This window comes from Lycorma delicatula, chromosome 2, assembly GCF_047948215.1.
Source record: "Lycorma delicatula isolate Av1 chromosome 2, ASM4794821v1, whole genome shotgun sequence".
Classification (NCBI taxonomy): domain Eukaryota; kingdom Metazoa; phylum Arthropoda; class Insecta; order Hemiptera; family Fulgoridae; genus Lycorma; species Lycorma delicatula.
The window spans coordinates 98,830,857-98,844,798 of record NC_134456.1 but is presented as its reverse complement, the minus strand read 5'-3'; the positions used below and the strand labels follow the sequence as shown (position 1 = coordinate 98,844,798).

At 30.4% G+C, this 13,942-nt stretch overlaps 1 protein-coding gene across 1 annotated transcript in view; it reads left to right on the top strand.

Moving 5' to 3' along the window:
- Positions 1 to 13,942, top strand: part of Megf8 (multiple EGF like domains 8) — a 195,422-nt gene that overhangs the window by 125,729 nt on the left and 55,751 nt on the right. The window contains exons 29-32 of the mRNA XM_075355891.1: positions 2,544 to 2,688; positions 4,215 to 4,410; positions 9,625 to 9,835; positions 10,863 to 11,047. Of these exons, the coding sequence (XP_075212006.1) occupies positions 2,544 to 2,688; positions 4,215 to 4,410; positions 9,625 to 9,835; positions 10,863 to 11,047 (737 nt within the window). The remainder of the gene's footprint in view (positions 1 to 2,543; positions 2,689 to 4,214; positions 4,411 to 9,624; positions 9,836 to 10,862; positions 11,048 to 13,942) is intronic.

Below are 13,942 nucleotides of genomic sequence, written 5' to 3'. Positions count from 1 at the left end.
TCTAACACAAGAATTATGGCCATGCAAAATTATAAATTTTACAGATTTTAAGTATATTTTTCCTTAATTTTTTTTGAAACTTATTTTATTTAAAACTAAGGTGATAGAAAAATTGTATTTACAGATCTGTAACATACGTAAAAAAGTAGTTTAAGAAATGGTATCACACTTAGAGAAACATTAAAAAAAATATTTTTGCCTGTCATTGTTATTAAAAATGAATATATATTTTGATTAGTTGAAATAATATGAAAATATAAAAAAAAAATTAAAATAATTTTGAAATTATTTAAATTTATATAACAAAAATGTAAATGTTCATTTGTTCAAATTCTTAAATCTTCAAAAGTTCTTCACCAATTGCTTTGAAATTTTGACACAACATTGCATTTGAATATGCACATGTTTTTATATACCTAAGATGTCACACTTGTGACAGGTAAAAACATGCTTTTTTAAAAAAACAGTTCTGTCGGTTGGACATAAAAACAACACACTCTATACTTAATATTTTTAAATTCCATCTCAATGCTTCCGATATGTGTGTCCACTATAGACTAAAAAACTACTGGACCGATTTACATGTGAGGAAAAGTGAGAAAGGTAAAAATGACAAAGGTAAAAGGGAGGCAGGGGAAAATAAAAAGGGGAAAGAAAAGAGAAATGAGGGGGAAATGGTAAAAGGGAATATGGTAAAAAGGAAAATGGGGAACAGGGGAATTTTGTAAAGTTCCGTAATGTTTAATTTGTTAATGTTTTAGTCTTTCAATTTTGTTCATTCAATCTATATGTGTACTCAAATCTAGCAATAACAAAGCATTGCCGGGTATGCTAGTTACCTATAAATTTGAAACTAAAGAAAAATTAAATTAAATCTTCATTAAATAAAACATATTAATTGTAAAGTGGAAATGAAAAAGAAAGAAAGACATATGGATCATTTGATATAAAAATATTTAGGATGAGGATCGTTCAATAATTTAAGAGACAGATGATTATAGGAAGATTACTACTATTATTCAATGGCAATGAAATTAATGATTCTTTTCAACATAACCCTCAGCTTTGTCCCATTTTTCTGTGATCACACACATTCCAGTAGTAAGGAATGATTTATCTCTGTGACCAAACAGAAAAAGATCAAATTAGGTGCGGTTGGAACAGTAAGATGAATGTGGCAATATCTCCCAATCCAAATTTTGAGTATGTTCGTGTGTCTTTTGAGCAGGTGTCATGCTAAAGAATTATCTCTTGTGAAGGAAAACCGTCAGGACGTTTCCTCATTGTAGGTCTCATTTCATTTCCTAACATGTAACAACAGTATCCACTGTTGAATAAATATTGTTATTCTAAATAATCACAATAAATTGTCCCTTTTTATTTGCAAAAGCATCTGTGGTTTTCATTATTTTCCTGATAGATGAACTCTAGGACATTTTCATTTTGTGTTTTGATGTTTGGATTCCAGCTCAAAATGATGAATCCAAGCCACATCACAAGTTATTATAGTCTAAAAATCATTATCTTTCATTAAAAACCATCGTCTAAGTTTTGCACAAGAGTGAATTTAGGTATCTGTGATTTTGAGTCTAATGTCTCATTAGAATCCACCTTGAACATGTTTTGCAGTAATTCAGCTAATCATAGATAATGAAATATAGAATGCATTCTAAAAACGCTCATTTTTAAGTTGTGGCTTGCAAAAGGTTTTTTCCTGATTTCTGATCCGATGGTAAAATGAACCCATACTGAAGAAAGTCTTGGAACTTAGATTAAAGGGTAAGTATGATGATTTCATATGGTTTTTACCTGAAAATTGATTAAAACAGATCCCAGAACTGTATTTCTTTTAATTATGGAATTCGGTTGCAGTTTTCTATTAAGATAATTGGCTTTTGAATTCCAGAAAACTTCTGTTATGTTTAAAAGGTTTAACTAAGCTGTTAAACTTATTTTAATTTCTCAAAACTTTTTTCTAAACAAATTTTAAATCTAAGTTTCAGTATTGGATTATATCCACATAATCCACATTAAAATAAGTGTAGTACTATAAACGTCATCCAAAAGTAAGTAGCTGCATTTATTTAAGGCTGCTCTCTCTCTCTCTCTCTCTCTCTCTATATATATATATATATATATATATATATTCATTGGATTATATCCATATTTGCACTGTATATATACTGTATAGCACATACCAAATTGTCATATGATATATATAACACATTTATAGCACAGCTACATTTATTTGTTTATGTATTGTTGTAATGTAAGAGAGTTGTCTTAAATGTTTTTGACCAATGATGCTGAAATAATATTAATAATTTATTATTCATTTTTATCATGTTAAAAACAGTACATAACTGTATAAGTATTTAGTAAAGTGCAAGTATTAATATGTCTACTTCAGTTATTTTTTTTACATTTGCTGTAGTTCAATTTTAGAACTGTATTTTGTTGCTATTAGAATTGCTTTATTTTTTTAACCTCTGTGAATTATAAATTTACTTGTAAAATTTAAATGTATTTTTAATTTATTTCAGCCTCGTGCTAGATTCCTTCATACGGCCGTAACAACAGATGATTATATGTTGGTGTTTGGTGGTCGTTTAGATCCTCCCACTAGTGAAGATTCTCTTGTCGCGTATTCATACAGCTGTAATCATTGGATCCGGCTAATGTCAAAAGGTTAATATTTTTATTAAAATGAAATTTTAAAAATGTTTTAATTCAGAGTTAAACTGTTATATTCACTTGACCTCACCAAAAAAAAGTTATAAAATATTTTCCAACATTCTTGAAAGTTTGTGCCCTCCGTGGGAAATTATAATATTCTTTAGATATGATTATTCTACAGAACACCTCACTTGTGTGAGGTGTTCTATTACCAATACTTGATGTTTTATGCTTTTTGACGTTATCTTGGTCAAAAACCAAACTATTTTTATTTTTTTTTTTTTACTAGTGGCATTGTCCAGTATGAACTACACTGAAATCCTGACTCCAGATTCACCTCTGGACTCTATCCAGATTAACCTTTGCAAGGCCAAATCCAGATAATTGAAGAATTAAAAAGAAAGGTTTATCATACTTATTGGACATATCATTGAATTTTTAATGGTTATCAAACTATATAGTTTTAAAAATATTAAAAAAATAAATTTTTTTCAGCAAAATTAAAAAGATATTCATAACATACGTACAATGTGATAAAAAAACATGTAGTAATAAATTACAAAAAATCCAGTGAGTAGAAATTTGTTAATAAAAGATTCAGGATTTACAAAAATTATCTGAAAGAAATTTTTATTTACTACTTTTCTCTTTTAAAAGAAATGTCACTTAAAAAACTTACTATAAGAAGAAAGTTACAAAAAAGTATTGCATAGAAATTGAGTTTAATTACTCTGTTATAAAAAATATAATTTCTTAAAAATTACAAAAAATCAAAAAAATTATGGTATCTAATAGAATACAATTTATTAATGGTCAGTATTCAATATGTACCTTTATAAACACTACTTCATCTTAAAAATATCTCTAATATGTTTAGAATCGCATTCTTTTTGTTGCTTCAACCAGTTCGTAGCAATAGACAAACAGTCATAGGTTTTGATGACCCTGGGTGTAACTCATCACATTATTGTTCATGCTTGACTAATTAATGTGTTTCTATCAATCTTAAGAAATTTAATTTAACTGAGGCCTTAAATTTATGTATCATTTTTGCTATACGAAGTCCAAAAATGTTTATTATTAATAAACCTAGTATGATCAAAGATTAATAGAAATATATATCTTGTTGAATCAAAGCTTTATTTGAATAATATTTTTATTTTTTTTAAATAGTTTATACATTTTTTAAAAATCACCTAGTGCGGATGGGTGAGCAGCCCAGATGAGTTTTGATATTGGAAAATCAGCATTCTTACTATATATATATATATATATATATATATAGTTATAATGGTTACTGACACTAATTATGAATGAACTTTATGTATTTCTATATAAAAGTTTCACTTACTGTTAATTTAATAGTTTTTTTTTTATTTTTATCAAAGGCACTAATTGCTTTTGTATCAAAAATATTATCAACCACTGATCTAGTAGATTATTTATCGAACCAACAAATCAGTAAAACAACCACTCACCTTTTACCAATAGTAGTGATTTCAAACAGGTGCAGTATATCTTATTATTCTTTATTGCAGATATTAATGTAGTCGGCTTACCTCCACCAATAACTTATGCACATTCTATGACATTGGATCCTGTAGATTCAACGTCTGAAGAACCAACAGTTGTGTACGTTATGGGTGGTTTCACCGGAGGTATTCAAAGCAGAGTGACTCGTATCAATTTACCTTCTGATCTGTGTAATTTATGGTCTGGCCAAGATAAATGCAGGTAAACCAGTATTCTATTACTGTGTACTATAGTAATGATATGTATTTCTTAGAGTTGTGTAATTATATAATTATAGTCTGTTGGAACAGATAGAAGACATCTATCTGTTGGGATATGGAGTATCTGTGTGATCCTCTGTACCTCATTCATATGTTGTTAAAAATTAGTTTCTTATATTGTTACCTACTCGTACTACATTAAAAGTATGTATTGTAATGAAATAATATATTTTAAAATTTATAATATGCAGTTTAAAGTATATTAAATTACAGTATAAAAGCGTGTATTATATTAAAAACAATTTGTGATGCAATTCACATTCATTCTTTTTCAAATTGCAAAAGTGTTCAAATTGCAACTAATGATGTTAGTTTGAAAAGTCAGTTTCTAGTCAGCATAGAAGTGCTTCAATAGTTGATAACAGAAAAGCATATTTGGTTTTTGGTTTGTCAATATTATTGCAGTGTATAATAATGGGTGTGTACAGTGATATACCTAAAAAATGTTTTCTAATATTGACTTCAGTTTAAGTTTTTGATGCATCTTACAACATTCTGTTCAAACCCCACCCATATATTTATTTAAATTAGAAGAGAAAGCATTGTAATCGGTCCAATTTGGGCATATGCAATTTTCATCAGATCTTGATATTTTGACACCTAAGGAACCTAAAAAGGATGGAAATTTTCCAGATGTGTGTGTGTTCAATGTTGCCCTGTAAATCTTCTTCCAGAACTACTGGACTGATTTTGGTCATACTTTGTCAGATTACTTCTATATGTGGGGCATTGATGCCATTAAATTTTCAACTTAAAAGGTGAGAAGAGTGAGGCTGTAAAAAAATATGTGCAAAAATTATTTTTTTATAAAATCACCCCCCACCCCAAAAAATGCTTAAACTACTGGCCAAGTGAGCATACTGCATCAGTAGTATCCTTTGTCACACACAAGGAGCACTAGTGTAGCACTGATATACAGCTGTTGTAGTCGCCTGCTATAAGAGTTATTTTTTCCCACAAGCCATGTTTTCATATTGGGGATCAGAAAGAAGCCGCAGGGAGCCAGGTCAAGCAAGTACGGTTGATATGGCAACAATTCATAGTGCAGTTCATGAAATTTGGCCACATTGATTCCGAATGAGTGAGCTGGTGCATTGTTATGATGAAACAGCACTTTTTTCTTTGCCAGGTGGAGCCATGTCTGTTTCAATTTCTCGTTGAATCGGTCCAGAAATTCACTGTAGTACTGCCCCATGATTGTGCCTCATTTTTTGGATCCCTTTGCATCCCCAAAAATTGTAGCCATGACCTTTCCGGTCAATAGGACTGTCTTGCCCTTCTTTGGAGCAGATTCACTTGGAAAAACCCATTCTCTGACATATAGTAATGGATCCAGGTTTCATCAATGTTGACGACTCAACATTAAAACTCCTGCAGATTTCGCTTAAAGAGGTCCAAACACTGCTTTGAAGATGACAGCCGTATCCGTTTTTCCAAAGTGAGCAATCATAGCACCCATTGGGCTGACAGCTTTCTCATTCTTAACTTATCATGTAAAATGTTTATTGCTTTTCTGTACAACCCGCTTACAGCCTCTGCTGCTTCACGCACTTTTGTTCGGCAATCGGCAAGAATCACATCATGGATCTTTTCAATGATTTCCTCATTAACCACATCTGCTGGGTAACCTGGGCGCTCCTCATCAAAACCAGATGTATGACTATATTTGTTAAATTAATATTGCACAGTTGTCATAGATGATGAAGAGTCCCTATGGATAGAATCCAATTTCACTTTTATTTCTTTGCATGTTTTTCCATTCAAAAACAAAATGCAAATAACGGATCGATATTGCTCTTTTTCCATTGTATCAAAAAACACCAAATATGTTTAATACAAATGGCTGTCAAATAAAGACTAACCTATGAATCAGTTGAAATTTTGTATGGCATCATTTGATAGATGGTAGTGTACTGTAGTAATGCCAACTTTCCTCAGCAATGACACCTGTCTTTTAAAGCTGGTACTTATTGATCCACCCTTGTATTTATTAAAAAAGTTGAACAACAAACGCAGTAGATAACGTAAGCTACAACAAACTAAGCTAACTAGAGTTTGTCATCAAATAAATACATTTGGTAAACAAAAACATTTGTTTGATATTTTTTGTATTGTAGAATAATGTTTCCTGAGTAAACATAAAATCTATTGTAATTTTCTGATATCTGAACGGAATTATAAATAAAAATACACAAATATTGCTGTACAATATGATTTTTTGATACCACATCTTGATGTACAGAAACATTAGTTGAAAAATCAGTTCTTGCCGATTATAGGGTTAGTATTATTTTTTTTTCTGTTGGGTAATAAGCAGGAACCTATTATTAATAAATAAATATTTGTCAGCAAAAGCTAATGAATATTGCCTTTTTGTAGATCTGCTTGTTTAATGTAGCATTTTTCTTATTTACATTATTTTTTGTCATGATTACTTTTTTAACAAAAAAATAAAAAAATACTACTTTGAAAAAACAATAACTGTTTTAGTAATAGTTAATTCTAGTAGAAGCATATTGATATTTCACTTAGTTCTTATTATAATGTATGTATTAATCTTCTGTACAGTAGATTACAAATTAGCTTCTTTCTAAAGCTTTTTTTAAACATTTTTACACCTCATTAATAATGTTATTTCAAAATTATAAGTTTTGTGGTTTTGAGAAAATTGTGATCGACTCATTTTCAGCCTGTATTCTAAGTACAGAAAATCTGATGTGGACATCACATGACTTTCCTGTATGCCTATTAAACTACATATACACATTTTTTGCTGCATTTCATTTAAAAGTGAGATACAACCCTCCAATTCTTTAATAAAATGGACAGTTTACACAATTGCATTGTAGTAGACCCCACATTTTTTTTTTGGTGTCCATATTAGCATTTTATATTAGTTTATATATTAATTTTGTTTCACGTCGCTCAAGTAGTTATGTGGTTAAATGAGAACGTTTTGGATCTGTAACCATGAACACATCGGTTCGAATCTGACTTCATATATACGAGGTGCTACCCAAAAGTTCGGGGAATTTGAATTTCATGCGCAAACCATTGCTGGTATGACCTGCTGCCGCTAAATGTGGTTAACAGTACTCTTTGTGAATCAGTGTTCCAACAGCTGTGATGGTGAGAGGCTGCATTGTTGACTTTCGTGCAGTTGTGTTTTACTGGTTCGGCAAAGTTCTAAATGGCAGATTTTAAAGAGTAAAGAACCTGCATCAAATTTTGCTTCATGCTTAAAAAAACTGGTGCAGAAAGCCATCGCATGCTTGTTGAAGCATTTGGTGACAATGCTATGAGTAAAAGTAAAACTTTTTTGTGGTAGAAACGCTTCAAAGATGGATGAACGACAGTCGATGACGATGAGCTTTCAGGAAGACCATCAACAAGCGCAACACTGGAAAACATCGCAAAAGTGCGAGAGGCTATTGTTGCACATCGTAGACAAACAATCCTTGATGTTTGTGCAATTGTACAAATGTCATATGGGTCCATGCAACGCATGTTGTCAGACAATTTGAACATGAGACGCATTGCTGCAAAATTCGTACCGAGACTGTTGAACAGCGACCAGAAACAAAATCGCGTAGTTGTCTGTAGTGAATTGAAAAATTCAGCAAGAGATGACCCTAACTTCATCTTCAACATCATAACCGGTGATGAGACATGGGTGTACGGGTATGACCCTGAAACTAAGTAGCAGTCGTCGTAGTGGAAGTCGCCAATTTCACTGTGGCCAAAGAAAGCACGCCAAGTTCGCAGCAACATGAAGTCCATGATGATTGTTTTTTCCGTCATCAAAGGCATTATCCATAAGGAATTTATTCCTCTTGGTCAAACTGTCAATGGGATGTTCTATTGTGAAGTTTTGAAGCGGTTACGTGAAAGCATTAGACGCAAACGTTCAGATCTGTGGAGTAACAACAGCTGGGTTCTGCACCATGACAACGCGCCCGCGCATACATCGCTAGCTGTTCGGAATTTCTTGGCTTCCAAAAAGACGGTAGTGATTCCCCACCCACCTTATTCGCCTGACCTTGCCACGTGCAACTTTTTTCTCTTTCCGAAAATAAAATTTCAATTGACAGGCCGTCGTTTTAACACAATTGAGGAGATTCAGGAAGAAACGCAGAACATGCTTCGAACACTTACACCTGCAGACTTCCAGGGATGCATAGAATCATGGGAAAAATGCTGGGATCACTGTATTAATGCCCAAGGGGATTACTTTGAAGAAGACAGTGGAAATTATAAGTTATGGTAAGCTATTTTATTTTTATGGTAAAATTCCCTGAACCTTTGGGTAGCACTTCATATCTATATTTTTTAATTTAAATATATTGATTTATTAATTATTAACCCCTGTAAAAATTTTTGAATTAAAATGGAAAGTACATAAAATTTTATTTCACTAATAACATGATTTTTTTCATATTTTTTTTTATTGTTATTATTGAATTATTATTTAGTGTAAATTTTTTATACAAGCAGAGGTTAATAATTATTAGTAGATCAATATATTTAAATTAAAAAGAAAAAAGGTAAAAAAATATATTTATATGAAGTCAGATTCAAACTGATGTGCCTTCCTCTTGTAAGATTCAAATATTTCATTAATTAAAATTTCATTTGGCTATAACTCTGGAGCCTATGAAAATAAGTATCACTTATATTGTTGAAAAGTTCTCAATGAGAGATTATTACTGCAGTTAAGAAAAAGTCTAAAATCTAATTTTTTGGATTTTGGGCTATTTGGACACTTTTGCTCCAGTCAATTTTAATCATAAGGAGAGGTGAACAACTGATGTTACAAAAGTCCTAAATCCAAAATTTCAACATTCTACAGTTGATTGTTTTTGAGTTATGTGAGATACATACGTATGTTCGTATGAACGTCACGCCAAAACTAGACAAAATGGATATTTTCGTTGAATTTTGAAAACCAACATTTTTCACGATTACAATACATCCTTTACTTCATACAGGGAAGTAAAAATCATGCAAAGATTGTGTGACATTCTAGTCAGTTAATGATGGAAACCTTTTGCAAATAATTAATTATTACTAATCATTTAAGCAAAATTTTATCAACAATAATTCTTAGTTACATTGATTTATTATAATCTAAGAAAAAATGATTTAACTGTTTCAGATTGTTTTTGGGTTGTTCTAATTGTGTTGTTTCTGGTGGAGAGGGAAATGTAAGTTTTTGTTACTCAAATTCACGCGGCTTGGATCCCTGTCATGGACAAGGGCAAGGTCAGGTTTGCAATGCAACTTGGTTTAACCAAAGAGTTTGCGGACAGTATTCAACTTGTATAGATTGTCTTGCTCGTTGGCCTGTCTACTGGAATGAAACTCCGGTAATACACTTTATTATATATTTCTTTTTTTTTTAATATTGTAATGGTTAAATTAGATGTGTATTACTTATTTGGTTTTTTAGATTTATTATGCTTTTACATAATAATGTCAGGAAAATTAACTTTTGTTCATGCTTTGAAATAAATGGTTATGATACATCATACAGGTGCAAAAGACTGTCAAAAATAGAAAACTATTTACAGAAAATTTGTTTTACTTCTAACAGATTTTATCTGATCAGATTTATTACATTATATTTTTATCATTATATTTGTTTGTGGGTAAAAAAAATATAAAAGAATATCAAAATCTAACTGAAAAGTTTGATAGATAATGACACCAGTATTGCTGTATGGTTATATATCTAATTTTTAATAACTTTGCCAAAGTAATTGGCAGTTCAGTTTTAATTAACCATTATAGTATTATCCTCTTCTAATGCTAATATTATCCAGATGGCAGCTAATTTTTTATTGCTTCTGCTAAATCAAGAATTAAACCATTGTTCTTTCCTTGGTAAGGAATTTAGGTGCATTATGTAAACATTCTCTGATTATGATATGATATTTTAACAATTGAACTCATGAACCAACATTTGGAGGTAAGGCTGGACATAAGAGAGCTCTGATATGTATTTTTTTTATATTAGAAATTTGTAATGATCACCACTCTTAACCAATCCTCGATTTGATTTCCTCATTATTATTTGTTGCATATCTCATGTAAAACAATATTATACCTTTTCATTGTACAAATGTAGGCTGATTTTTTATTTTTATTTATAATAAATCATTATCTGGTTACTGTCATCCTGTTGAGATATTAGCTTATAATTAGATTTTTGTTCAGGTTCTATTAAAGTAGTTACTTTTAACTGGATTTAAAGTCCTTGTTTTATTTGTGTATCACTTAATGGACATGCTTAGGAATAGTTGTCTATTAATATCTTATAATTTTGAGCTAGCACAATATTACAATATAATATAAATGAAGGTTTATATATAAATATATTACTTTTAATTTTAGACATGCAAATGGTGTTCAAAATATCCCCGAGGACAGTGTTTGTTAGATTCTCCATCAATAGAAAAGGACACTAGGAATTGTATTGATTTTCGTAACATTTCGGATATAAACCAATGTCCTGGAACTCAATGTGCTGCAACTGATTGTGAAAAATGTCTATCTCGAGAAAGTTGCGTTTGGACCAGGTAAGAATAGCTTATTTCAAATAATTTAATATGTCAGCACAGTGTTTTCTTAATAACCATTGCCTTATGTTATCCAGTTTTGTTTTTGTAAAAAGCAAGATAGTTTGGGTGCCAAACAATATCTTTTTTTGTAATGTAACAATTTTTTTTGTGACAGATTTTAGTGGATGAAAATGTCTTAGTTAATAAATCTACCAAATCAAACCTTTAAATGTAGTTTCATCTTCCAAGAAAATTAAATATTTAAGATAAGATTTAGAGCATTTATATTGTAAGCACTATATTATTGTACTTTTTGATTAAGAAATTTAAAAATTTCAGTGTAGCGATAACATTTAACATCTAAAAAAAATAACTTTTTTTTAAATTGAATTTCGTTTTTATAAACTATTATAAAAGTGTACACTACCTTCAAATAGTGTAATGCAAAACATACATGATTTACATTTTTAAGTCAACTTTCATATGATCAGTGAAAAATCTGATTTTCTATTGTACATAAGCCATACATTTTTAGTGTGTAAAGATCCTTTACTGTTTAAGGCTTGAAGATTCTAAAATATTAGCTGCTATAATAATCTGATTCAAGAATTGATGATTATTAAATAGAAGATCAGGTTTATACAATTTCATATTCTGCAGACAGTTATTATTTTTTTCTTATTATAATTCAAAATATTATATCTTATATCTTAATATATTCTCAATCTTTCTTAATAATTCTCAATATATCATATCTTATATAATGCAAAATATTTCTAATCTCTCTCTCTCTCTCTCTCTCTCTCTCTCTCTCTCTCTCTCTCTCTCTCTCTCTGTGTGTGTGTGTGTGTGCGTGCGTGCGTGTGTGTGTGTGTGTGTGTGTGTGTGTGTGTGTGTGTGTGTGTGTGTGTGTGTGTTTCACCAAGAAACAGAAAGAATATCAGGAAGAGTTGTACCAGTGAAAATAATGAAAAACTTTTATATAAACATGGGTTCGGAAACACTTCATCAGCGAGCGAGTTATGGCTGACAAAAAATTTCACCACAATTCCTGGGCAAAGAGTAAAATAAAATTCAAAGAACTGAAATTAAGAGGATAAGCTTGCTGGTTTCTTCCGGTAATGAGGTAAATTGAATAAAACAGGTTTCAGAACCGTATCTGCATTGGTTTTTGAAAAAACGCATAGAATGCAAAAAAATTATGGCGAAAACCTCAATTTTTATGTTTTATGTATAACTTTGTTGCATCGGTAATGAATACATTAAGTTTTTGAACAAAGCTTGTAGAGAATTTAATTTTGAACAATATGATGTAAATAGTCAACTATAAAACAAAAGCAAGATAGAAAAAATTGATTTTTATATCAAAATATCTAAATAAAACAGAAAGAATAAGACTGTTTAACATCTGAGAATATGTAGAAATAAAATGACTGTTTTATTCCATTTTTCAGTCGAAGTCATAAGGGTCAGTTTTGTCAGGTCAAAACCATAAGAAACCATCATCAACCTTATACCTTAATTTCGGTTCCTAGAATTTCAATACAGCTTTTTTCACTCTTTACCCAGGAATCGTGGCAAAATTTTTTGCCAGCTATAACTTTCTAACAAAGCGTTTCTGAACCCATGTTTATATAAACTTTTTTCATTATTCTCATTGTTAAGAATTCATCCTGGAATTCTTTCTGTTTCTTCATGAAACACTTTTTACATATATATTTCTTTTTTTTTGGATATTCAAATTCAGTAACATCTTGACAACTGAGTTAATAAAATTTAATTATATATGAAATATAAACTGCAAAAACACATTAATTAGATTAAACTTACCATATTAATTTCCAGTAACTGATTTTCACAGTATCCCACTATTGATGTATTCCATTACTTCCAGTACTGGACAGCAAAATTTAATTTACACTTACAATATCATTTAAAATTTGACAACAGTAAACATTGAAATTCAGAAAAAAATGACAAATCATTAAAAAGAAAAAGTATTAATGTAATAAATATAGGATTTAATACCAACTGATGATGCAGGATACTGTGAAAACCGGGTATTGGACATTAATATGGTAAGATTAACTTGTGTTGATGGTTTATATTTCATATATTATTATACAAGGTCTGTTCAGAAAATGACTTAACTTTATTTTTAATCTTTATTATTAATTTTACAAATTTATTGGTCCTTGCCCCCTTCAAAATACTCCTCTCCCCTATTCACACCCTTTTCCCAGCAGTGTTTCTACTTCACGAACCAATCCTGGGTAACTTCATTTCAAATGGTCTTTAAGGTCCATGATGAATTTGCTTTAATGTCATCACTGATTTTAATTTTATAAATGAAAAAAAAGAGCCAAGTCTAGAGAGTAGGAAGGCTGAGGGAGGACATGTGATTTTTGGCACAAAGCTGAGTGTGCAGGCACATTGACGTGATGAAGGAACCATGAGTTGTCTTACCACAACTCTTGTCTCTTTTTGCAGATTATTTAGAAAACTAATGATTTAAAAATAAATTAGTAATAATTATTGAGATAAATGAGATGATAAAATAATATTAAACTTCGGGAGAAAATAATAGATCAGAGGTAATTCTAATATTCAGTCAAAAATACGAAAAACTGAACCAGACCATTTAAAGATATACTTTGGTAATCATAATCCAACTGTAATAGGAGGTATTATTGCTTTTACTATTTAGCACAGTATTTGTTTGTTTGTTTGTAGAATTTAATGTGTAAATATTTCCATGTATAAAAAAACCCTACATGCTTTGTTACACCCAGTTGATATTTTGTTGCTTTATGATGTACTGTAAATGCTTTGGCATCAGCACTGGATGTAACTACGATTATTTATTCTTTACTGACTAAGGCTTTAACATTTGTATCAAAAGCTTAGAAGTTC